The sequence below is a fragment of the Sturnira hondurensis genome, unplaced genomic scaffold (genome assembly GCF_014824575.4).
Source record: "Sturnira hondurensis isolate 20B ecotype Veracruz unplaced genomic scaffold, ASM1482457v3 Scaffold0008761, whole genome shotgun sequence".
NCBI classification, from domain to species: domain Eukaryota; kingdom Metazoa; phylum Chordata; class Mammalia; order Chiroptera; family Phyllostomidae; genus Sturnira; species Sturnira hondurensis.
This window is the reverse complement of record NW_028081392.1, coordinates 3,007,519-3,031,148: the sequence shown is the minus strand read 5'-3', so window position 1 is coordinate 3,031,148 and position 23,630 is coordinate 3,007,519. Positions and strand designations below refer to the sequence as shown.

General features: G+C 34.5%; 1 protein-coding gene across 6 annotated transcripts in view; it reads left to right on the top strand.

Annotated features, from left to right (window-relative positions):
• PPP3CB (protein phosphatase 3 catalytic subunit beta) overlaps positions 1-23,630 on the top strand; it is a 57,583-nt gene that overhangs the window by 19,160 nt on the left and 14,793 nt on the right. For all 6 annotated transcript variants that reach the window (XM_037055910.1, XM_037055907.1, XM_037055909.1 and 3 more), the window contains exons 2-10: positions 3,753-3,953; positions 4,638-4,762; positions 7,346-7,457; positions 10,037-10,182; positions 10,453-10,592; positions 10,697-10,774; positions 10,880-10,974; positions 13,699-13,824; positions 21,138-21,215. In XM_037055910.1, coding sequence (XP_036911805.1) covers positions 3,753-3,953; positions 4,638-4,762; positions 7,346-7,457; positions 10,037-10,182; positions 10,453-10,592; positions 10,697-10,774; positions 10,880-10,974; positions 13,699-13,824; positions 21,138-21,215 — 1,101 coding nt within the window. The remainder of the gene's footprint in view (positions 1-3,752; positions 3,954-4,637; positions 4,763-7,345; positions 7,458-10,036; positions 10,183-10,452; positions 10,593-10,696; positions 10,775-10,879; positions 10,975-13,698; positions 13,825-21,137; positions 21,216-23,630) is intronic.

Genomic DNA, 23,630 nt, shown 5'->3' with positions numbered 1-23,630 from the left:
TGTTCTCTTTATCATTATATATTGTTGTCCTTTGTCTTTTACTATAGTGTTGGTTTTAAAGTCTATTTTGTCAGATGTATGTAATATACCCCAGCTTTTTCTCCTTTCTATATGCACAAAATATCTTTTTCCATCTCTTTACTTTTATTTATTTATTTAAAGATTGTATTTTTATTTATTTTTAGAGAGAGGGGAAAAGAGGAAGAAAGGGGAGTGAAACATCAGTGTGTGGTTGCCTCTTGTGTTCCCTCTAGTGGAGACATGGCCTGCAACCCAGGCATGTGCCTTGACTGGGAATTGAACCAGCAATTCTTTGGTTCACAGGCCCACTCTCAATCCACTGAGCTACACCAGCCAGAGCCCATCTCTTTACTTTTAGTCTGTGTATCTTTGATCTGAGATGGATCTCTTGGAGGCAGCATAGATATGGATCTTGTTTTCTTATCCATTCAGCCACCCTATGTGTTTTGATTGGAGCATTTTAGCCATTTACATTTAAGATGATTATCGATAGATACATATTTAGTGCCATTTTATTGTTAGACTGTTTTCCTCTGTTTATTTGTTTCTTCTTCTTAAAGAAATCCCTTTACCTTTTTGTTGCAGTACTGTTTTGTGGTTAACAAACTCCTTTAGCTTTTTTTCTTGTCTGTGAAGTTCCTTATTTCTCCTTCAATTTTAAATGATAACCTTGCTTGGTAAAGTAGCCTTGATTGTAGGTCCTTGCTTTTCATTACTTTGAATATTTCCACCATTCCTTTCTGGCCTGAAACATTTTTATTGAGAAATCAGATGACTTTCTAATTGGTGCTCCCTTGTAGGTTACTACCTGGCTTTTCTCTTGTGGCTTTTAGGATTTTCTCCTTGTCCCTTATCATTTTAATTATGATGTGTCTCAGTGCAGGCCTCTTTGGATACAACCTGTTTGGAGTCTCTGAGGTTCCTGGACTTGTGTGACTTTTTTCTTCACCAGATTAGGGAAGTTTTTGGTCATTGTTTCTTCAAGTAGGTACTTGATCCCTTGGTCAGTGTCATCTCCTTCTGGTATTCCCATGATGCAGATGTTGTTATGCTTCACATTGTCCAAAATGTTTCTTAAGCTCTCCTCATTTTTTAAATACTTTTTTCTTTTTGCTGCTCTGCCTGGGTGTTTTGTTTTGTTTTGTTTTTCTATGTTGTCTTCCGAATCACTGATGTGATCCTCTGCTTCATCTCACCTACTGTTTATTCCTTCCAGTATATTATTTTTTTTAATTTTTTTAAAGATTTTATTTATTTATCTTTAGAGGGGAAGGGAACGAGAGAGGGAGAGAAATATCAATGTAAGGTTGCCTCTCGTGAGTCCCCTGCTGGGAACTAGCCTGCAACCCAGGCATGTGCCCTGACTGGGAATTGAACCCCGATCATGTGGTTCACAGGCCCGCTCTCAGTCCACTGAGCTACTCCAGCCAGGGCAGTATATTATTTATTTCAGATCTTACAGTCTTTATTTCTGACTGGTCCTTTTAAAATGGTTACTGTATCTTTCATTTTTTTCATGCTGTTCAGTATTCTTCTAATCATTACTCTAAACTATCTGATAAATTGCTTGCCTCCATTTCATCTAGCTCTTCTCGAGAATTCTCTTGTTCTTTCATTCTTTCATTTGGGGTCTGTTTCTTTGTCTTTCCATTTTGGCTGCTTCTTTGTATTTGTTCCTATGCATTAGGTAGATCTGCAAAGTCTCTGGTGTAGGCCTTTGTTAGACACTACTTTTGACTAGCCCTAGTCAGTTTGTTTGGAGCGTGCAGCAGTATGGAACTCCCTCAGCTGGGCCTGTTTGTGTGCAGAAGGAACAGGCTGCACATCAAGGCTGCCTTTTATTAGCACAGGGCCCTGGTGAGGATCAGCTGAAATGTCATAGAGCTCCCAGAGATCTGCCTTAGTTGTTAAACTAATTGGTGTTATGGTCTCAAGCTGTAATTGGCAGCCCTGCTTAAACTCCACAGGACAGGCCTATTGCTTCCCCTCAGGCTGATGCACTTGGAGGGAGTGCTCTGCCTGAGAAAGATGACTCGTGCAGTGTGGGGAATAACTCAGCACAGGGATCTTGGTGGCTCTTCCTTCATTCTTTCCCCAGAACCACCAACCCCAGACTCTCCTCAAGCGTCTCTAGTATACTCTGCCCTCCCTCTGCTAGAGCCCAAAGTAAGTGGCTGTAAATGAAATTTTGAGCATCTGCCCCTTAAGAGGCTCTCTGAGTCTCCAGCTGTCTCCCTGGCAGACAGAAACCATGCTGCTTTTCGCAGCTGGATATTATCTGGTTTCTCTGGTTTTGGTGCTATAGGCTGGGGTGCCTGGCTTGGGGTTTAGACCTCACACTTCTCAAGGGGAGCCCCCCAGCTGCTGAAATATCCCTCTGGAAGTACAGCTGCCACTTGTGTGGCCTAGCCAGTCGTTTTGCGTCTCTGTATGCCCTACCAATGAGATTGCAGTGAAGTGATTTTTTTCCATCTGTCTGTGGTTATAAAGCTTCTCTGCAGCTAGTGTTCCATTGGTTACTTAGGATGATTTCTCTACAATTTAGTTGTAATTCCAGTTTGGTCTTGGAAGGAGGTTAGTGTAACTTCCACTTACTCCTCCACTGTGTTGGATCTCTCCTCATATGCACTTTTAAAGGATTGAGTTCTTATTTTTCCCCTTGTATGAGAATGTGCTTATTTATACTTCCTTAGGTAATTGATATAATTCTAACCCAGCCCCCTGTTTTTAGTTACTTTAAGTTATGAGATGTGAAGAAGCAATTGTTTCTATACAATTCCAGTCTTCTATGTAATGATTGCTAATCACAATGATGACCCAGAAACATCAAGAAAATGTATGCCTGAATATAAAATGAGTTGTCTAAAAAAAAATTTTATTTCAGAAAAGGGGGGGCTGCCTTAGGTTTATATCTTTATATAGACTCTTACTATAAATTTCTCTCTTTCCCTCTATTTTGAAAAACAAAGTACTATTTGGTAAAGAGCCTAAAACAACTTAAGTGATTTTAAATGCATAAAGAGGTCATTTGTTGAATTTAGTAAAAAGGGAATCAAATTAATTTAACAGGCATATGGTAATTTTTTCTAGGTATGTGACCTCAAATTGTGCTAGATGCCTTTGAAAGTAGACCTTTTGCCCTGACTATTGTGGCTCAGTAGTTGGGCAGCATTCCACAAACCTAAAGCAACCCAGTCATGTGTTCCTGACTGGGAATTGAACCAGTAACCCTTTGGTTTGCAGGTCAGTGCTTAATCCACTGAACCACACCATTGAGGGCCAGAAAACATTGTTTTCTATATTCTTATTATGAACATGGTGGATTGTCTTATATTTGGGCTATCTTTCTATGCAGGCTTATGTGGTATTGAGTTATATTAATCGTAAGGTGAAGAATGTATGATATGTTGTGAGAGTTCTGCCAAAAAGATGTTTTGGCTTAAAGAAAAAAGCTTTAGTTATCCTGAAAGAACTTTTATTTTTATGATACAATTCACTTCTCTAGTAATTCTCAACAAAGAAAATGTTATGTACAGATTAACAAAAAGAAGTATAATTTGATTACCCATTTAAAAAAACTTTTTGAAAGTTAACATGTCCATCTAATAAATGAAGATGAAACAAAAACAGCTTATTTTTTACTCTTATTTCCTAGATCCACTGATTAATTTTGTTAGCATATTATAATATAATACATAGTGATTTATTTTTCTTAATTAAAACAATTGCAGCTGTTCCTTTCCCCCCAACACATCGCTTAACATCTGAAGAAGTATTTGATATGGATGGGATACCTAGGGTTGATGTTCTGAAGAACCACTTAGTAAAAGAAGGTCGGGTAGATGAAGAAATTGCACTTAGAATTATCAATGAGGGTGCTGCCATCCTTCGGAGAGAGAAAACCATGATAGAAGTAGAGGCTCCAATCACAGGTACATTTATTTATATTTTGGATATTGTTTCTTTATTACATTATTATTTAGTTGCCTAGATATAAGGCTGTTTCTTCTTTAATCATATCATATTCCCAATTAATATTACTTGGATTTTTAAATTACTGCTGTTAATTTTTTAAAGTTTCTTTTTGTTTTTAGTGAATAAATATGATCCTAAATAATTTAAGCGCTGAAACTAGTCTAATATGCTATCTTGATGGTTTCATTAGTTGTGTTGGCCACAATTCAGTTTGATTCAACAAATAATTACTTTGCTTTTAGTCATTAGAGGGAAATACCTAAATGTCATATTAGATACCAAACATAGTTATTTAGAAGTCAATAGAAAGTACTGAGTTAGATTGGCATTTTCACTGCCACCATTATAATTTTGTCATCCTAAGACACACATGCTTCGTTTTCCAAAGAGGAGCTTTATAAATTTAGGTGAAAATTTTGTTACCATCTACAAGTTTCATTACTTGTTACATTTTGTTCTAGATCTTGAGCATAGGAACACTTGGGTACACATCATCCCTGTCATGAGTCTTCATAGATGACTTCCTTCTCAGACATTTCTTGATAGAATTTATACTATCTCTAATTTTAAAAAATTAGAATTTAAGTAAAATTTGTTATTTCAGAGTTTTTCTTTCATATCTAATAATCTTCTTGTTTCAGTGTGTGGTGACATCCATGGCCAATTTTTTGATCTGATGAAACTTTTTGAAGTAGGAGGATCACCTGCTAATACACGATACCTTTTTCTTGGTGATTATGTGGACAGAGGTTATTTTAGTATAGAGGTAATAAACATATACTGTCATTTGATTTGCATTTAAGTGTTATCATAGATGATTTTCTTTAATTCCTAGTAAATAAGTTCCTTAAAGTTCCTTAAAGTATTGGGTTCTTCTTAATACCTCTGCATTTTCTGAAGTTTTTTGGTAAAGTTACTATTTATTCCTCTTCTGTTATTCAAACTATTCCATTAATTATCCCTGTATTACTCTGTTGATATAATTGCCATTTATCCAGTAGAAATTATAAGTAAATTGAGGGTAGACTTATTGCCCTATTATCTAGTGGCCCTAAGGAGTTAGTGCTGTTTATATCTATTACCCCTAAAGATATTAACCTGTGTGAAAAAGGGTTAATTGAATTTTCTCTGTTTAAATAAAGTACATTATAATAATTTTATTACTAAACCCTAGTGTTTCTATCCCTCTTTCTATGGCTGTTAAGACACTAGTATGTCATGTGGAATCTTTGCGTATTCTGAAATTGCTCATTTGTTTTTAAAGACTTAAAAGGCATTAAAATGACCTGTTGATTTTCACTTACTGGTTGATGGTGTTTTTTCTTCTTAGACTTTTTGAATTATATGAAATAAAATCAGGTAAATATAGAACAATTTATATTTTCTAATATAATTTCTTTTTAAAAATTAAAAAAATGGTATACAAGATTGTATATGTTGCAGGCAGATAACATAATTTGATATTTGTGTATTCTATTTTTCTTAAATGAATAATGAGACCATTTAATATTTTTCTGTAACTAGCTTTTTTCTTACACCCTTATAATGAGATGCATTTCAGGTTAGTAAATATAAATTTACAGCATTTTTAATATTTTCAATAGCTGCATTGCATCCCATTGAATAAACAAACCACAATTGATTTAATCAATTCCTGTGGTTAGACACTGAAGGTATTTGCAGTTTTTGTCATTTCAAATGATACTTCATTAAGCCATGTTATTTATGCATCTTTGCATACTTGCCCAAATATTTTTGTAGGACAGATTCCTAGAGGTAAAGTTACTAGGTAAAGGCTCTACCAATTGATACTTGTGTTGAGCATTTAATATGTTCCTGCACGTTCTAAGCACTTAACACACATTGATTAATCCTCACAACAACATTATTAGGTAAGTACTGTTATTTTATTCATTATAGAGATGAGGAATCCGAGTCTTGGAAAGGTTGAGTAAACTTGTCCAAGGTCACATTGTTAGTAATTGGTGCAGCCAGGCAGTCTGACTCCAAGTCTATGCTCTTAACCCACCTTTCCTGGTAAATAATTGAAGGTTTACTTGGTGAATTTCCATGCTAGTTATTATTGTTTGTACCCCCTTCTTCAGTGTTTTTGTCAACCTCCTTTGAAGTATGCTAGGACACCTAGTGGGGAAAGGAGTCCAGTGCTCTGTCCACTGAAATTCACTTAGAAATTTTATTATCCTGAGTGTTTCCTTCCGTTCATAGTTCCATCATCAGGCTCCTCAACCTTCCCTCATGCCTTCAAAAAAAACAACCACCAGAAAATAGTTCTTAACAAACAGACTGGGGACTTTGACAAAAGCAATAAACAATTTTAGAAAGCTTAATTGGTAACTGAACATGTTGGCATGTGTGTCCTTATATTAGACTGTGTTGTAGCTGACTCCATGTAACCGTTTTACTCTTATAAAAGGAAAATAGCAAAGAATAAAAATAAGGGCAAGTAGTCCATTAATAAGTATTTTTAATAAGTATTTTCCTTGTTTAATCATTTTTTCTCTGTGAATAAAATGAAAGTGTGGATAGTTATACATTTCAGTATACCTTAACTTGTTAAATATAAAGTTTGTATTTTCTTTTTTGTATATGATTATATGAGCCAAGCTTATTTCCATATGAAATGGTCCTTACTTTTTTTTAACCAATTAAGTAAAACGTGACTCTGTAGCTTATGTTAAATCTATTTAGAGAAAAACATCTTTTGTTTATTACAAAATAAACATAAAACATAGCTATTTCCTTCATTAGGCAGCATGACCTAATGCTTAAGATCAAAGTATCAGAATCCTATCTCCATTATTTACAAGTTTTATGATTTTGGATAAGTTACTTAAATTCTTTGCTTTAGTTTCCTCATTTGTAAAAAAGAGATAATATTACATACTTTGTAGGGCTGGAGGAATAAATGACAGGGATTAATTTTATAGTGCTCTGCACATTGTACTTATTTAATAAATGTTAGCTGCTGTAATTTCTTACATTATTATTTATTGATGTACCTAAGGAGGATACTAATCTAATTGTTTTTACAGCGAGTAGTCTGTAAATCTAAAGTAGTTAAGTAGATCATTTGACTCATTTATTCAACAAATATTTATTATTCGTATACTGTTTGCTAGATACTTTTCTAGTGGAGAATAAGAAGGGAATAAGATGACAAAGTCCTTGTTTCTTGTTTTATGAGCTATTTTAGTTAAGGACAAAGAAAAAATTATAATGAGTAATAGAGATTATGAGGTAATAGGGTTAGAGGAAAAGGAGCAAAGATCAAGCAACTAAGTTAAACAAAAATATAAGATAAATTCACTGGAAACATTTTCTTTTGCAGTGTGTTTTATATTTATGGGTCCTGAAGATTCTGTACCCAAGCACATTATTTCTTCTGAGAGGCAATCATGAATGCAGACACCTTACGGAATATTTTACCTTTAAACAGGAATGTGAGTACTGTCATCAGAAATAGTTTCACTTCCTCAGTATTCTTTTAGAGTGACATGGGTAGTGAGAGTTTGAAGATTTTACAGTGTAACATGTAAGAACAGATTTTATTTACAAACATGTAAAGAATTGAGGAGGATTGTCAAGAACTCTCTAGTGTTTAATTGCATTTTAAAGAACAGTTTGTTTTAAATTTTTTAAATATTGATTTGAGAGAGAGAAAGAGACAAACATCTGTGTGGGGAAGAGACATCGCTTGGTTGCTTCCCATGTGCACCCCAACTGGGAATCAAAATTGCAACCTAGGTATCGGCCCTGACTGGGAATCGAACCCCTAGCTTTTTGGTGTACAGGACAATGCTCCAACCAACTGAGCCACACTTGCCAGGACCTTAAGAACAGTTTGAGTTTTACATATAGTTACTTATTTATAGTAATGTTAACAAAAAGGATAAAAGCGAAAAAAAACCTGTTGTCTCATTGGAGATTTTTGTACCCCCAAATTGAGGCATTTCTATGAAGGTCTTTTTTTAATACTCACCCAAGGATATGTTTATTGATTCTGGAGCTAGGAGGGAGAAACATTGATGTGAGAGAGAAGCATCAGTTCATTGCCTCCTGTACATGCCCCAAGCAGGGATCAAACCCACAACCTTCTGGTACACAGATGATGCTCCAACCAACTGAGCCACCTGGCCAGGGCCCATGAAAGTTCTTAACAAAATTATTCATTCTCTTATCACTGTAAATTGTTTGAAATGTGCTATTAATGAACTGAAATTCTTAGTCTATAAGTTGTATCCATTTCTCTCTTAAATTATTATGGCAATGATAATCAAATAGCTGTAAACAACCACATGATATAGAGCAGTGTTTGACTGTTTTTCACACCTCATAGCTATGTGCTTGTTAAAATAATAATTAAGTGTTAGAGTTAAGTGTTAAAAATAGGTAATTTCAGAATTATTGAGACTCAAAACATGATCCAATGAGGATCATATTAGTAGAGACTTCCAGTAAAAGTAGAAATATATAGTGATGGGTAATTGTGGACATAGCAGACTCACATAACTTCAAAAATCAGGCAGGTAACCTAATCGAATGTAAGATGAACCTGGAAAGTGCATGCTTGACCTAAAAGCAATCAAATTAAAATTTTTATTAAACCACAGTGCTGGAAAACAGGTCTGTTAGTAGACTATCAGTTTAGAACCTCTGGTTGCTGGATGTAGAGATACATATATTTGAATGTTACAATATTAAAGAGGAAAATAGGAAGTAAGGGTTCCCTCCCCCCTTAGATAATTAACAAACCACCCACCAAAATCCTACCAAAACCAGAATATCCAGGAATTAAAGGTATAAAGGAGTAAAGGAATGTATATGGTATCTCCTTAAAAGTAAATGACAAGTTTGATTTGGTGGAGTTTCTATGTTGTATTGGCTCCTGGCATCATTGTCCATTTTAAGCATGTGTTATAGGCTTGAGGAGTCCCTCTGCTTCTCCAGTGTATGAATTTAATATTTTTTAATTGGATGGACCTTGAGTTTTATTATGATGATATAGAAGTAGTCTTGTTTGTATCAACAAAGTAGTCACTGACTCTTGGAATAAAATAAAGTATTAAAAATATTTTAACTTTATAGTTTTAATTTTGCCTTACTTTGAAAACTTGAACTGTTTTTAAATTTTTTAAAATATGTTTATTGATTTTAGAGAGAGAGAGAGAAAAACATCGATGTGAGAGAGACATGTCAATCAGCTGCCTCCTATACATGCCCTAGCCAGGTATCAAACCCACAATTCAGGTATGTTCTCTGATCAGGAATTGAACCCTCAATCTTTTGGTGTACCAGATGATGTTCTAACCAACTGAGCACACTAGCCAGGCTAGGGTTGAGCTGTTTTTAAAGATTTGACTTATTTTTAATAGTATCTTATGACTACTACATACGTAAAATAAATTTAAAAGAACAAATATTTTGTCTTCATAGGACCAATAAAAGCCCTGGCTGGGTGGTTCAAGTTGATTGGAGCATTGGTGTCCCATACACCAAAATGTTGTGAGTTCCATCCTTGGTCAGGGCACATACCTAGGTTAAGGGTTCCATCCCTGATCAGGGCGTGTATGGGAGGCAATCAGTCAACATTTCTCATTTTCTCTCTCTCTCTCTCCCTCCTTCCCTCCTTTCCCTCCTTTCCCCTCTCTCTAAAATCTATAAACATATCTTTCGATTAGGATTTTTAAAAAAGACCAATAACATTGCTCATCTTTGATGATTTTTCTAGAGCAAGATGCTTGCCTCTTTAAAAATTGTTTACAGTAGAATTCACTCTTTATGGTGTTTAATTCTGAGATATGACAAATGCATAGAGCTGCCCACCACCATCATCATGATGCAGAAAGGTTTATCATTTTCTAAATTCCTCTTGCTGCCTTCTTATAGTCACCCCTCACCAACTCTGAACTTCTGGCTACCACTGACTGTTTTCTGTGTCTGTAGTTTTCTTGCCTTTGTTTTAATAGTCAAATAAGATCAAGTAGTAATGTAATTTTTGATTTAATTTTTATTTTTCTAGGTAAAATTAAATATTCAGAAAGAGTCTATGAAGCTTGTATGGAAGCTTTTGATAGCCTGCCTCTTGCTGCACTTTTAAACCAACAGTTTCTTTGTGTTCATGGTGGACTTTCACCAGAAATCCACACACTTGATGATATTAGGAGAGTAAGTACATATTTTAGTTTCATTGTTGATTCCTGTATATAGTACTTTGATGGGTAGAGAGTAGAGGCTCCAGACTACTCTCTACTGCCAAATTAAGTATGGTGAAAATTATATACTGATACTTTAAGGAAATGTCTTCTAACCACTCAAAACAATGTAGTATGTAGTATGTTATACTTCAATGTAGTGTTGAAAGTTTTTATCACTTTCCTATGTCCATTCTGTTGTCACTTTTTGACAAGTTATTTTTGTTGTTTCTTTCCTTCACAGTTAGATAGATTTAAAGAGCCACCTGCATTTGGACCAATGTGTGACTTGTTATGGTCCGATCCTTCTGAAGATTTTGGAAATGAAAAATCACAGGAACATTTTAGTCACAATACAGTTCGAGGATGTTCTTATTTTTATAAGTAAGGAAAACTATCCAAGATTAATCATATTTTAGTTGTTAAAATAGAACATGCTTCATATGGAAAACCATTACTTTACTTAATTCACTCTTTTCCCCCCACAGCTACCCAGCAGTGTGTGAATTTTTGCAAAACAATAATTTGTTATCGATTATTAGAGCTCATGAAGCTCAAGATGCAGGGTAAGAATTCTGTTTCCCTGACCCAAATTAACACCTTATGTACAAATCAAACTTAGTAACAATGATTGATGCTTTACGATGCATATTAAGCTATTTGTTTTGCAGCTATAGAATGTACAGAAAAAGTCAAACTACAGGGTTCCCTTCATTAATAACAATTTTTTCGGCACCTAATTACTTAGATGTCTACAATAATAAAGGTAAGATGTTGTTGATAAAAAATTGTTGAACAACTTAGCATTTTAATTGACTTAATTTTGAAATTATAATAGAAAAGGGGCATTGTATGAATCTATAACTATCCAAATCTCCTTATAAAAAAATCTAAGATGTAAGGGAGGGGAGAGAACAAGAAATAAAAATCCAAAATGTAAAACTTAAGTCATATGTAACCATTCTGCAACTTGTCATAAAAGCTGTCTTGTAAAAGTCAAGCAAAACCAAACATGATTTTCTCCAACTCCTCTTTCTTAATTCTTCCCTCTTATAAGCAAGAGAATGTTTTCTTGTTTACGTAAAACTATTGCTGCTGCTTTGACCATTTTATGTGTTTATACTGTACAGTTGTTTCTTGTTTTATGTTCACTGATCTAGGTTCACTTTCCCTTTCTTATTTCCTTTTACCTCTACAGTCTTATCACTGCCTCATGAAGATTTGTAGTTGAGCCTTCTTTGATTAATTTACTCTGACCTCCTTTTATGGATACAGTCTTCTCTTTCCTTTCTTTTTACTGTTCTTCCTTCCTTGTTTCTTGTTTCTTTTTTTCTTTACCTTCTGTTCCATTGGTTTCCATTCCCCGTCGTACCCTCCAAACTTGATCTATGTATAATAGTAATTGGGTTTCATTTAACTTTGAACATAGCTTATTGACAGATGATATCAAAAGATTTTAATCGAGTTGTATGCCAAGGTCATTGAAGGTGAGCTTGGGTATGTTTATATAGTTCACATTTTTAGGAGAGGATATTAAGAAGTCAGTTCCTATTCTGTCTCGATGTGTCCGGAATTCAGTTGATTGTCATAGTTTGAAGGGTCAGACTGGAGTGAATGTGCCAGGAAAAAAGAACAGACTTTAGAGAGGTATTGAGGTCATTGTTAAATATGGGTCTTGGTGTGAATTAAAAAGAGAGGAAAAGTAAAGTTCTTTGGATGATTGGAGGTGATGGTTATAAGATTAAAACATTTGCCACAGGTCAAACAGTACCATGCTATATAATAACTTTGATACAGAATATGCTGCAAGAACTTAATACTATGTTAATTACCAAAACAGCCAAACTGTTGATGTTAACTGAGTTGCTAATCATTAGAAGCTAGGATTAATGCAGCCTATAATGGTTATGCCAATGCTGAAATATTTTAAATTATATTTTGGTTTATAAATTTAAAAACTGATGAAATGTGCCTTCATTTTTTAGGAGAAACGTATCTTAAGTCTTGACTACATTCTCAAGAACAGAATCAAGTCCTACATTTAACTTTCTGCTAATGTTCTCATTTCTCAACTATGACTTCCCCTTGTCAGTATTAACAAAGCTAGTGTTCAGTGCTCAGTTAACTGCTGCCTTACTGTTGTCCTTTGCTAGTTTGACTTAGGAGGTTAAAGGATCAATTTTCTTAATACTCAGAAAAGAAACTCAAACCATTGAATCTATCTTGTCAAAATCAAATGTCTCTTGGTAGTTCTGAGTCTGTGCATAGTGTTAGTGATTCAAGTGCTTATGTGGTATGGTATGTTTATAACATGTTTCATCCTGTGTGTAAGACAATTTTCTAGATTCTCTTTTTAATGCTGAAAGCTTAGTATCAAGCCTTTAATTTCTGAGGCTAAATTTAAAATACTTTTATTTCATAGGAATTTCATAAGAGAAACAAACAGTATTACTTTTGATTCTCTATTAGCCAAAATCTCAAATCTTGGAATTTAACATTTGTATTTTGACACTTTTTATTAAAATGAAAAAAAATGTAGCTACATAATTATTATAATATCTGCAGAGCATTTTATACTTTTATGTACTGTCATGTGAAATATATTCTCTGATCTTAAAACAAACTTCTGAGGTAGGCAGGGTAGACATATTAGTCCTTTTTATAAATGAGAAACAGATTAGGTAATTTACTAAGCATTTTGAAGCTAGTGTGTACCCTAGCTTAGATTAGAATCTAGCCCATCTAACCCAGTGTTCCTCAAAATAATATAATCAGTGACTGAAACTTACATTAATTAATTTAAGATACTAGTTACATCAGCATGTTGAAACATTAGGAAAATACCTAGAATTGAGATGAGTGTGTTATCTTTTGGCTTATTTGGCTCTTATATTCTCTCTATTTTTGGTATTTTAATGGGTTTTTGTCCCAAATGAAGTAAAATATTTCTTTATACTACTTCACTTGATTCCCTATATTAAGTGAAATAAATATATTCATACATTTATAAATGTCTCACACTGGGGTTTTTTGTTTTGTTTTGTTTTTTCTTTATTACCATTCAGCTATCCTTTTCAGGTTGCCTGCAACTAAAAAGACTCTTAAATTTCTCTAACTTATGTGAACTTTTAAACCTAGAAAATTGTTCATTGCCATTCTATGTTTCCTCTAAAAATGGAGTTTTCACAATTTTGGATTTAGTAAAAGTGTATATATATCATTGGATTATAAAGTAAAACAAACATTTTAGAAAGAATCTGAAAGTTTTATTAATAATAATAAGATCTGACTATGCTCTACATAAAAGTGTGTTAAAAAACAAAAAGGGTTTCATTGTTAAAAATTTGTCCTTACCTCCCTCTACTAGCCCTCATTCCACTCATCCCTTGATTCTCTACCCTGTTAAAAAGATGTTTTTCTGCTTTTATGTGTTTTAGACTTCTGGAGCTAAAGACAAATTGTTACATTGACATTCAAACTTATCTTGCAGCTGCTGTATTAAAATATGAAAATAATGTGATGAATATTAGACAGTTTAACTGTTCTCCACATCCTTACTGGTTGCCCAATTTTATGGATGTCTTCACATGGTCTTTACCATTTGTTGGAGAAAAAGGTATAATTCTAATTTTTAAAACATTGTTTTATTACTGTTAGATTTACTCCAGTTTAGTCACAGGCACATACTTGGTAAAGGAAGGTAAAGTCTAGTTTCACTGTGGGTACAGCTCTACTGTGTCAGTGGGTGGGGATCTGAAAGCCTCAAAGATATTTTAGTTAGCTGTTTACAACCCCCATGTGAATGTGTCTGGGGGACTGGGAGAAGACTTATAAATAGCCTGATGTTTTCTTCAGCTGTTGGGTTTTCTTTTTTTCTTTAGCTTAAATCTTTTATAGGGGTATAGTTTTGCTTTGTAATGGACACTTTTATATGTTCTAACACCAATTTTGGGGATGTTACAGCAGCCCATGGGAGAATTTCATAGGCCTTATTTTGGGCAATGTTAGTCATTTTATAGCAGTCCTGTACTCTGTAAAAAGAAAAAAAAGGTAAAGAAAAATTCAGGTTCTAATTTAATATTTCTTCTCCTATAAAAAATTGTATGCAATTTTGATGGTAATGCTTCTTTATTAATTAGAGGGATACCTATTAGTATATACTCAGTAGGCTTTTAAAGAGAACATAAATGCTATTTAAGAAATTCTGTGTTTTGTTCTAGTTCTATAGAATTCTTAGGATTTTATCACATTTTATTTTATCACATTTCCAATTTTGTGTTAATTTTTCCACAAGGCAGTTACCTTAGTTTCCTTATGTGGAAGATATGATGAGAGTACAGACATGATGTAAAACATTTTGTTCTATATCCTTCTCTATTTTTTGTCACCTCTTTCATTGTTACAAAATGTTTCTTTCTGTTTTGAGGTGTTACTTCTGCGAAGGCAGTTTTTGGTTCTAAAATTTAGAGTTAATACTTAGCAGTACATGTTAAACAAGTTTTTTTTAGATTGCCTTGACTCTTCATCAGTTACTCAATAGGTCAACATTAAGTTAATGTGAAGATAGAATTACCCACTTTAGCATTTGAGAAGGGGACCAGGAAAGGGCTTAGGATGCATTACATTTATAACCTTCTATCTTTGTATATGAGAAATAGTTCAATCATAGCATCATCAGACTAAAGGTAATTTAAGAATTTATCTTGCCTCTTCCCTGTCTCCAGGCTAGACTGCACCTCAACTGTTTTAATGTAATATGTGTGGAATGTGGGGGGTGGAGAAAGCAGGAATGGTAGGTTAGGAGGAAAATGGACATTTCATAAATTCTAATTTGATTCTCTGATGTTTCCACAATAAAGAGATATTTAATTATACCTAATTTAAATGTTTGTGCTATAAGTGTTTCAACAGGGAAAGAAATAACAATAATAGTTTATCTCAACTAATTCACCCATCAGAAACCAGGAAGGAATCACAGAATTTTAGAGTTCATGGTGAACTTAACAATCATGGGTAGTGTGACTTCTTTTGACAGATGAGAAAATTTAGTCTACTTTTGGTTGCTCCCTCATAAGTGAAGATGGAGAACAGATTTCTATCAGTGTATCTACATTTGAAGTCTGCTACTGTGTCATCTTTTGTTCTTTTGCCGCTCTAAATCATCTTACCTATGATAAGATGAGGAAGTATTCAAACCTTTTAACCATCATAGTTGTTTTTCTCTGGGTCTTCTCTAAATTATTCACATCTTTTAAAAAATGTGAAGCTCAGATTTCAATATCATATGCAAATAGAATGCTAACCATTATTGAGCACAATAGGAGGTTTTTCTCAAACTTGTTGCATATTTTTCCATTTTAATAATTGTTTAGATAACCTGACTACCTTTTTTGTTACTTCAAAAAAAATCCTCACCTGAGGATATGTTCACTGATATTTTTTTGAGGGGTGGGGGGACATCAATGCAAATGTAAGCACATATGCCGCCTCCCATATGTGCTTCCACCAACCGAGGATGGAACCTGCAATCTAGGCATATGCCTTCACCAGGAATTGAACCCACAGCCTTCTAGTGTACGGGATAATGCTCCAGCCAACTGAGCCACCGAGCCAGGGCACCTAACTACTTACTGAGTCTAGTGAAAGTTTTTTTAGGTGTAGAAAGCAGCAAATGATAATCTTATTTGTTCTATTGTTTAAACAAGCCAGTTTGATTCTGCTTTAGTCTCTGGGAAGCAACTAACATAAGCCAGAGACTTCCTGAGAGGCTGGTTTAATCCGCAAGTTAGGAAAAGCTGTATTTTTTAACTTTTGGGGGGCTTTTTACTTCATTTTTAAAAATTGTTCGAATTTCCAACAAATACAAAGGCAGAGTGAATGATAAGATGAGCTCCCACGTACCAGTTACTCAGCTTTGACAATTGTCAAATCATGGCCCATACGGTGTCATTTATATCCCCATCTACTGTTCCCCAACACACACTTCAAATATTTTCAGTCAAGTCTCAGCTAAGTTTTTTAAAATCTATAAATGTTATAGAAAATGGAAAAAATTTTATAGTAAGTAAGATAAACTACACAAAAACATCAGTTTCTTAATACAAAACACTTTTGAGAATCTGATGAAAGTTATGGATTTTTTACTCCAGAAAAATCTATGTGCATATATGTTTACATTTGTACATATACATAACATTTTCAGGATGCTCATACATCTGAAGTCAGGTGGTTACTGGACCTAATTTCAAAACCTCTGTTCTAGAGGATACAATATGGTGTGACCTTTAATAAAAGGTCATACATATAAGATTTATTCATTTACTAGATTTTTTTGAATGTATGTTTTATGCAAGGTACTTAGGATACAAAACTATAAATATGTACTTAAGCTGCATAAATGATGGTAAAATGTAATACAGTAAGCACTGTAAGACAAATATAGTTTTAAAGCAGTTAAGAGGAGAGGGGAGATTATATCTATCCAAGGGATTAAAGTAACATTTGGTCTAGGGCTTGAAGAATGGTGGAATTGTGCTGGTACATAGAGGCATGAGAATTCTATGTAAGAGAACTTCCCAAGCCTGAGTCTGAAAGCAAGAAAGCATAAGGTCACTGATAAATGTTGAGGCATTCAGTTTGATTAGCCACTAGGATATATGGCAGTAGTAGAAAAAGAATGAAAAGTTAAGTCACGCAATAATTGTGAGGCTTGGGATCACCAACACACAAGAATTTGGAACTTTCATAAAGGTGGAGAGCAACTGAAACAGAATATGGCCATGATAGTTATTTAGAAAAATTATTCTGGTGAAATGGCCTGGAAGGAAGACTAAAGTTTGAGAGACCTGTTATGAAGGTAGATCAAGTGTCAAATAGAAACATAATGAAGCTTTGGTAGGATCTAGAATAGAGAGTAGGGGAGAACTGCAAGAACTGTAGATATAGAACCAGTGAGACTTAACAAGATTGCATGTTTAATGGGAGGGAATGGTTAAAGATAACTTGGATGTTGTGAGTCTGATAATGATAGTGCCATTAACATCCTCTGATGAACACCCCTGTTATTCTGTCAACCCATCATTCTAGTTATAGCTGCTCTTAAGCTTCATTGAAATCACTAGGCCTTTGACCATATCATTTTTTTATTAGTCAAAACTCTCCTTGCCTCCCATCTTTACTAACACATCTTCAGACTTTTTATCTCTTGTTTTTCTATTTTGCTTGTGATAACTCAGCCCCAGTAAAGTCTAGCCATTCATTTTCGCCATTCTTGAGGTAAGGTGAGAGTAAAGTATAGTAACTAGGTGTAGCATGTGAGCAAATAGAGTTAACCACTACAGTAATAGAATTCAGGAACCTATAAGGTGGTCTAAGGTCCGAGAGATGTGTTATGAAGTATTTACCATTGTATAGAACAGCTGTTATTTACAATAATATTAGAGTGACATTCACATGACAGACTCTATGTGATCTGTCTGAATGGGGGTTATAGAGCTTGGGTAGTATGCCAAAGGAAAGCAAGTGGCATGAAGTATAGAAAATTAGCAATACACTGTGGAAGAAAGAACAGGGGAAACCTGTCAAATAGTACAGTATAACCAGCCAGGACTAAGAAACCTGTACAGAAAGAGGGGAAATACAAAGATACTATTAAAATAACAAAAGTGAGAATATGAAAAAATAATCATAATACACCTATGCAGCAACTTGAGGCTTCTCTGCTATAGCAAAGTGAAATTTGTCTCTGTGTCACTATTGTTGAGATGTCCCCTCTTTAGGTCCCACTATGATCCTTTCGCAGTTCCCAGTTATTTGTGTCTGTTGTGGGTAAAAGAAAACTAAGCAACAAACAAATAACCCAACACACACACACACACACACACACACAGTCAGGAGAAAGGAGGAATAAGCAAAAAGTTTGTGAAGAAAGGAAGGACTAAAACTGGACAGAAAGAAAGGAGAGGAACAAATTATTGAAAGATAGAACAATAATACAATTTAAAAAATATAAGATTACTTAGAAAAGAAGTTGCTAAAAATCATTTTCTCCATTCTTATAGCCAGGATCTATAGTACTGCTGAAGATGATGTAGACAACCTTATAAACTGGTACCACCCTGTGATTTCTGGGTGCATTAGCTGGGCTCTTGATAGTACTCAAACATCCTTTATGTCACTGGTTGGCTTCCTCTCTGATTTCCTTTAGGGTGTAGTCTAAATTTTCATCCTTTTTTCCAGCCACTTTCCTCACACTGAGAGAAAACTCAAAACATAGTGGCAGCTTTCTGCACTTACTGTTCCCTACTTTATAAGCTGCACTCATCTTGAGTTCTTGTCTTTTTGTCCCTGGATTCTATTTCCCCTCTGCTTTTGCAGGAAACTTGCTTCGTCAGTTAGGTCTTCTATATCTTCAAATTACTTCTGAATCTTTCCCTTATAACTGATTTTCTTCTGTACCATCAAATGACCATTTCTGTTCCTTCTTGGGTATTATATTTGTATTTAAGCCTCAAGTGGTCATTGCTGGGTTGCATTTGAGCAGTTTGTTATGCTAAAATGGACTTTGGGCCCTGGCCAGTGTAGCGCAGTGGATTGAGCACGGGCCTGTGAACCAGACGATCACGGTTCGATTCCTGGTCAGGGCACATGCCTGGGTTGCAGGCCAGTTCCCAGCAGGGGCCAGTTCCCAGCAGAGGATGCACAAGAGGCAACCATATATTGATGTTTCTCTTCCTCTCTCCTTCCCTTCCCCTCTAAAGATAAATAAATAAGTATTTTAAAAAAATAAATAAGTAAAATGGACTTTGGGCTTGGGGAAATTCATTTTAATTCTGTCTGTTGACATCCAGATACCAAGGGATTCCTGTTCTTATGGTCTAGTGCTTAGGTCTTTCCAACCAAATATTTACTTCCGAACTAATCTCAAGGGTTTTTTCCTGATGCTGTGGCCTACGAGCAGAAATGCTGCCTTCTGCTCTGGCTGGGTATGTCATTTGGTTAGAGCATCATCCCAATATGCCAAGGTTGTGCATTCAATCCCTTGTCAAGGCATATACAAGAATAAACCAATGACTGCATAAATAAGCAAAACAACAAATCAACTTCTCTCTTTCTCTCTCTCTCTCTCGAATCAATACATTTTAAAAATCAGTTTACCTTAAATGTTAGGTTTTATTTCTGGACTCTTAATTGTATTCCATTGATTTATATGACTACCTCATATTTTTCCTACCTTTTTTTTGAATGCCTTATCTGCCCTTTCTTCCTGGACATACTCCTACTTTATTATTCCTCTACCAAAAGCCTTCCTTTCTCTAGCAGATCTTTGGCATACTTCTGTATATTTACAGCATAGTGCTTATCACTCTTCTGTAGCGCGCGCGCTCGCGCACACACACACACACACACACACACACACACACTTCAGTAGTTAGTAAGCTTTTGGAGAGTAGGGACTGGACATTTTATTACTATTATTTATTTATTTATTTTTAGTGTTTTAATTTATTTTTAGAGGGAACGGGAGAGAGAAAGAGAAGGAGAGGAAACATCAATGTGTGGTTGTCTCTTGAATGCTTCCTACTGGGGACCTGGTCTGCAACCCAGGCATGTTTCCTGACTGGGAATCAAACCAGCAAACTTTTAGTTTGCACACTGGCGCTTGATTAACTGAGCCACACCTGCCACTGCAGGACTGGATCTTTTATATAGGAATCCAGGGTTATTCATTTCTAGGTGCTCTCAGAATATTGAATAGATATTTTTATTTACTAATTGAAATTTATTATACCTTTTATATTTACTAATTTGTCAGATACTTACTGGTTGCCTGTCATGTGCCAAGAACAGTACTAGGCTCTGGGGATACAATGGCAAACAAAACAATACACTACATTCATGAAGCTTTCATTCTAGTAAGGGAAACAGACAGTATACAAATAGTTTAAGAGGCTGCCAATAAAATCATCAAGGAAATCCAGACTCTGAAAGAGAGGTCAAGACTGGTGATGGAGAATTGGGAATCATCTTCAAAAAGGTTATATTTTAAACTATATAGTAGTAGGTAGAATCACCAAGAAATTTGAGCATATGAAAAGAACAGAAGTGCAGAAAGAATCTTCAGAATATTCAAATTTTTGGAAAAATAGTCTAAAGGTAGGAAAACCTTAAGAGTAGAATTCTAGAAACCAAGGGCAAAAAGAAGGGGAAAATATGTAGAATGGTAAAGGTAGATTAAGCCTAAGAACAAAGTGTTCGTTCAGGTTGTTAGGTAGTCATTAGTAGTCTTAAGAGTTAAGTTTCAGGAGAGTTTTTTTTTTAAGATTTTATTTATTTATCTTTAGAGGGGAAGGGAAGGAGAGAGGGAGAGAAATATCAATGAATGGTTGCCTCTCATGTGTCCCCCACTGGGAACTGGCCTGCAACCCAGGTATGTGCCCTGACTGGGAATCGAACCGAGATCATGTGGTTTGCAGGCCCACGCTCAATCCACTGAGCTACACCAGCCAGGGCCAGAGCCAGTTTTTAAAAGATTGAGTCCTAGGACTCTTTTTTTTCAACAGTGGGATTGTGATGTGATTTTTTTTCTTACTTCTTAATGCTATATCCATAAATAAAGAATTTAAATGTATATATTTAAAAATAATAAATGTATATATTTAGATGTTTTTCATCTCTGTAGGTCTTCATTTCTTTTTTCTAAGAGACCTTAAAACTTAATCCTTAAAGAATCTCTCTCATATTTGTTATCTATTAAATTTCTTCATTTTGAAAGCCTTTGTGTCTTTTAACTCCATCATTCCTGCTGTCAGAATGTGTTCGTCTTCTTGGGTTAATCATTTGACCATGTATATGAATAGTTGCTATGTATACATATAGGTGAATATAGGCAGCTAATGTGTAACTTTTTGTTTTGTTTCTTTGGAATAGTGACAGAAATGTTGGTAAATGTTCTAAGTATTTGCTCTGATGATGAACTGATGACTGAAGGTGAAGACCAGTTTGATGGTATGATTATTCATTTTACTATTTTTTAAATTGTGGAATAGTATCTTTTAACTGCTTCACTTTAGTACACACTCTTTTGCAAAATATAGTCATAGCTCAAACAACTGTGTTATTTGATAAGTGACACTTTTTCAGATATTATTTAAGATTTAAAAATAATGTTAGTGATTTAATATGTTTGTATGGGGAAGAAGATGAATTTGGGGGAAGGGGAAATTTGGAAGAAGGAACAGAAGGAAAGGAAAATTGAAGGTATAAAAAGATGTGGTTCTTCATGAATATAGACACTGCTTAGAGAAGGGAGGATAAAAATGCTGTTTGTTTCATTGGTACAATATTGCTTAGTGCATCAGAAACATACCTGAACCCCTAGTGTTGGTACTTCCTCTTTCCAAAAACAAAAGTGGGCTGTCCCAACTTAGGAGTGGTTGTGTTCTAAGAAACCACTTTAGTGTAGAGATTCAGAAAGCACTTTTTTCTTTAGAAATGAAGTTATACGCAGTTGTTGGTTCTTATGAAAGCCAATCAGCCTATGTACCTAATGTGCATTTATAGTAAAAATATTACCAGAGAAACAAATTTTTTTATTTTTATGTTTTGAAAATTTTATTTAAAACTTTTATATTTAATTAACTGAATAAACAAGGACATAAACAACTAATAAGCTGAAAACTTTATTTTCTTCCACATACCCTTCACATTTTTGTTAGCATACTTTTTATAGTTAAATGTTCCCATGTATTAAACATAGTTTTATATATTGGTAACATTTAATAGTGGCATATTTCTAAGTATGTTGATAATAGAGTAACTTTCATAGTTAATCTCATTGGTTGGCATTTGGGTAGCTTTAAATTATCCTTATTATGAATAACATACAATAAATATATTTGTACAACAGTTTTTATTTTCCTTCTTGGAATAAATTTGTAGAAGAGAATTACAGTTAAAGAATATACATTTTAGCTTTATTATTTTAGCTTTGAATTGCCAGGTTACTCTGCAGAAGAATCAGACTGATACAAAGTGATTCCAGTAGTGAATTCGTAGATCTATTTCTCCACAGGCCCACCTCATTGGATTTTCCTCATATTTACTTATTTTGCTTAGTGGCTATATAGTAGTAAATTATAGTTGGTTTAATTTAACATTTCCTTGATGGTAAGGAAAAAAATTACTGTCTACTTTCCAACTATGTAAACTGCCGATTTCAGTTGGCCACTTACTAAGTAAAATTTGAGTGAAAACTCTTTTGATATTTCTTTATTTACAAACAGGTTTGATTCTTAAACCCTGCTATAAGCCCATTTGTTCTGAGTACAAAGTGACTGTGCAAGTATCTGCTATTGCCATCTGTTGGTGACAGGCAGAGATATGCTTTTTTTACTCTGGCTTGTTAACTGAAATGAATTATTTATATCAGGTTTTTTAGTTTTTTGGTTTGGTTTGGATAATAAGCTTTACTGAGTAATATTTATTTTTCCTTATTTTAATTCTCTTACGTTTGTATAAAAGTTTTCATTCTGACATGTTTCACCATATTTGTCTATTCCATACAATTTTTAAATAGTTTTAATTAAGTACTTATTTTTTCTGTTCTGCTACCACTTTTGTAAAAACTAATTCTGGGTTCAGACTCTAGTTTCTTATAATGACTGGGTGGCCTCAGGCAAGTTAACCTTTCTGAGCCTCAGTTTTCTTATCTTCAAAATGAAGGTAATAGTACCTACCTCATAATGTTACAGGTATTGATATAATGACTGAAGTAATTTTTGACACATAAGCCCCCTATTTTCAGGCAAATTTTTCTATTAATTTGCCAAGTTATGTGAAATAGCTAGTAGGAGTTTTAATTGGTATTACATTAAATCTATATCTAAATCTAGGAAGTTGTTTTTTTAAAAATAATTTTGTTCTTTAAAAATTTTATTTATTTTTAGAGCGAGGGGAAGGGACAGAGAAAGAGTGGGAGAAAAACATCAATGTGTAGTTGCATCTCATGTGTCCCCTACTAGGGAACTGGCCTGCAACCCAAGAATGTGCCCTGACTGGAAATTGAACCAGTGACCCTCTTGCTTCACAGGCCCGTGCTCAATCTACTGAGCTGCACCAGCCAGGGCTTAGGAAGGTTTTGTTTTGTTTTTTAAGATTTTCTTCATTTATTTTTAGAGAGAGTGGGAGGGAGAAATAGAGTGAAAGAAATATTGATTGATTGCTTCTTGCACACACCTGACCAGGGGCTGAACACGCAACCCCTGGCATATGCCCTAACTGGGAATTGAACCAGTGACCTTTAGCTTTGCAGGATGACGCCTAACCAGCTGAGCCACATCAGTCAGGGCTAAATCTAGGAATTTCTATTTTATTTTTTTAAAGTATTTAATTTATTTATTTTTAGAAAGAGGAGAAGGGAGT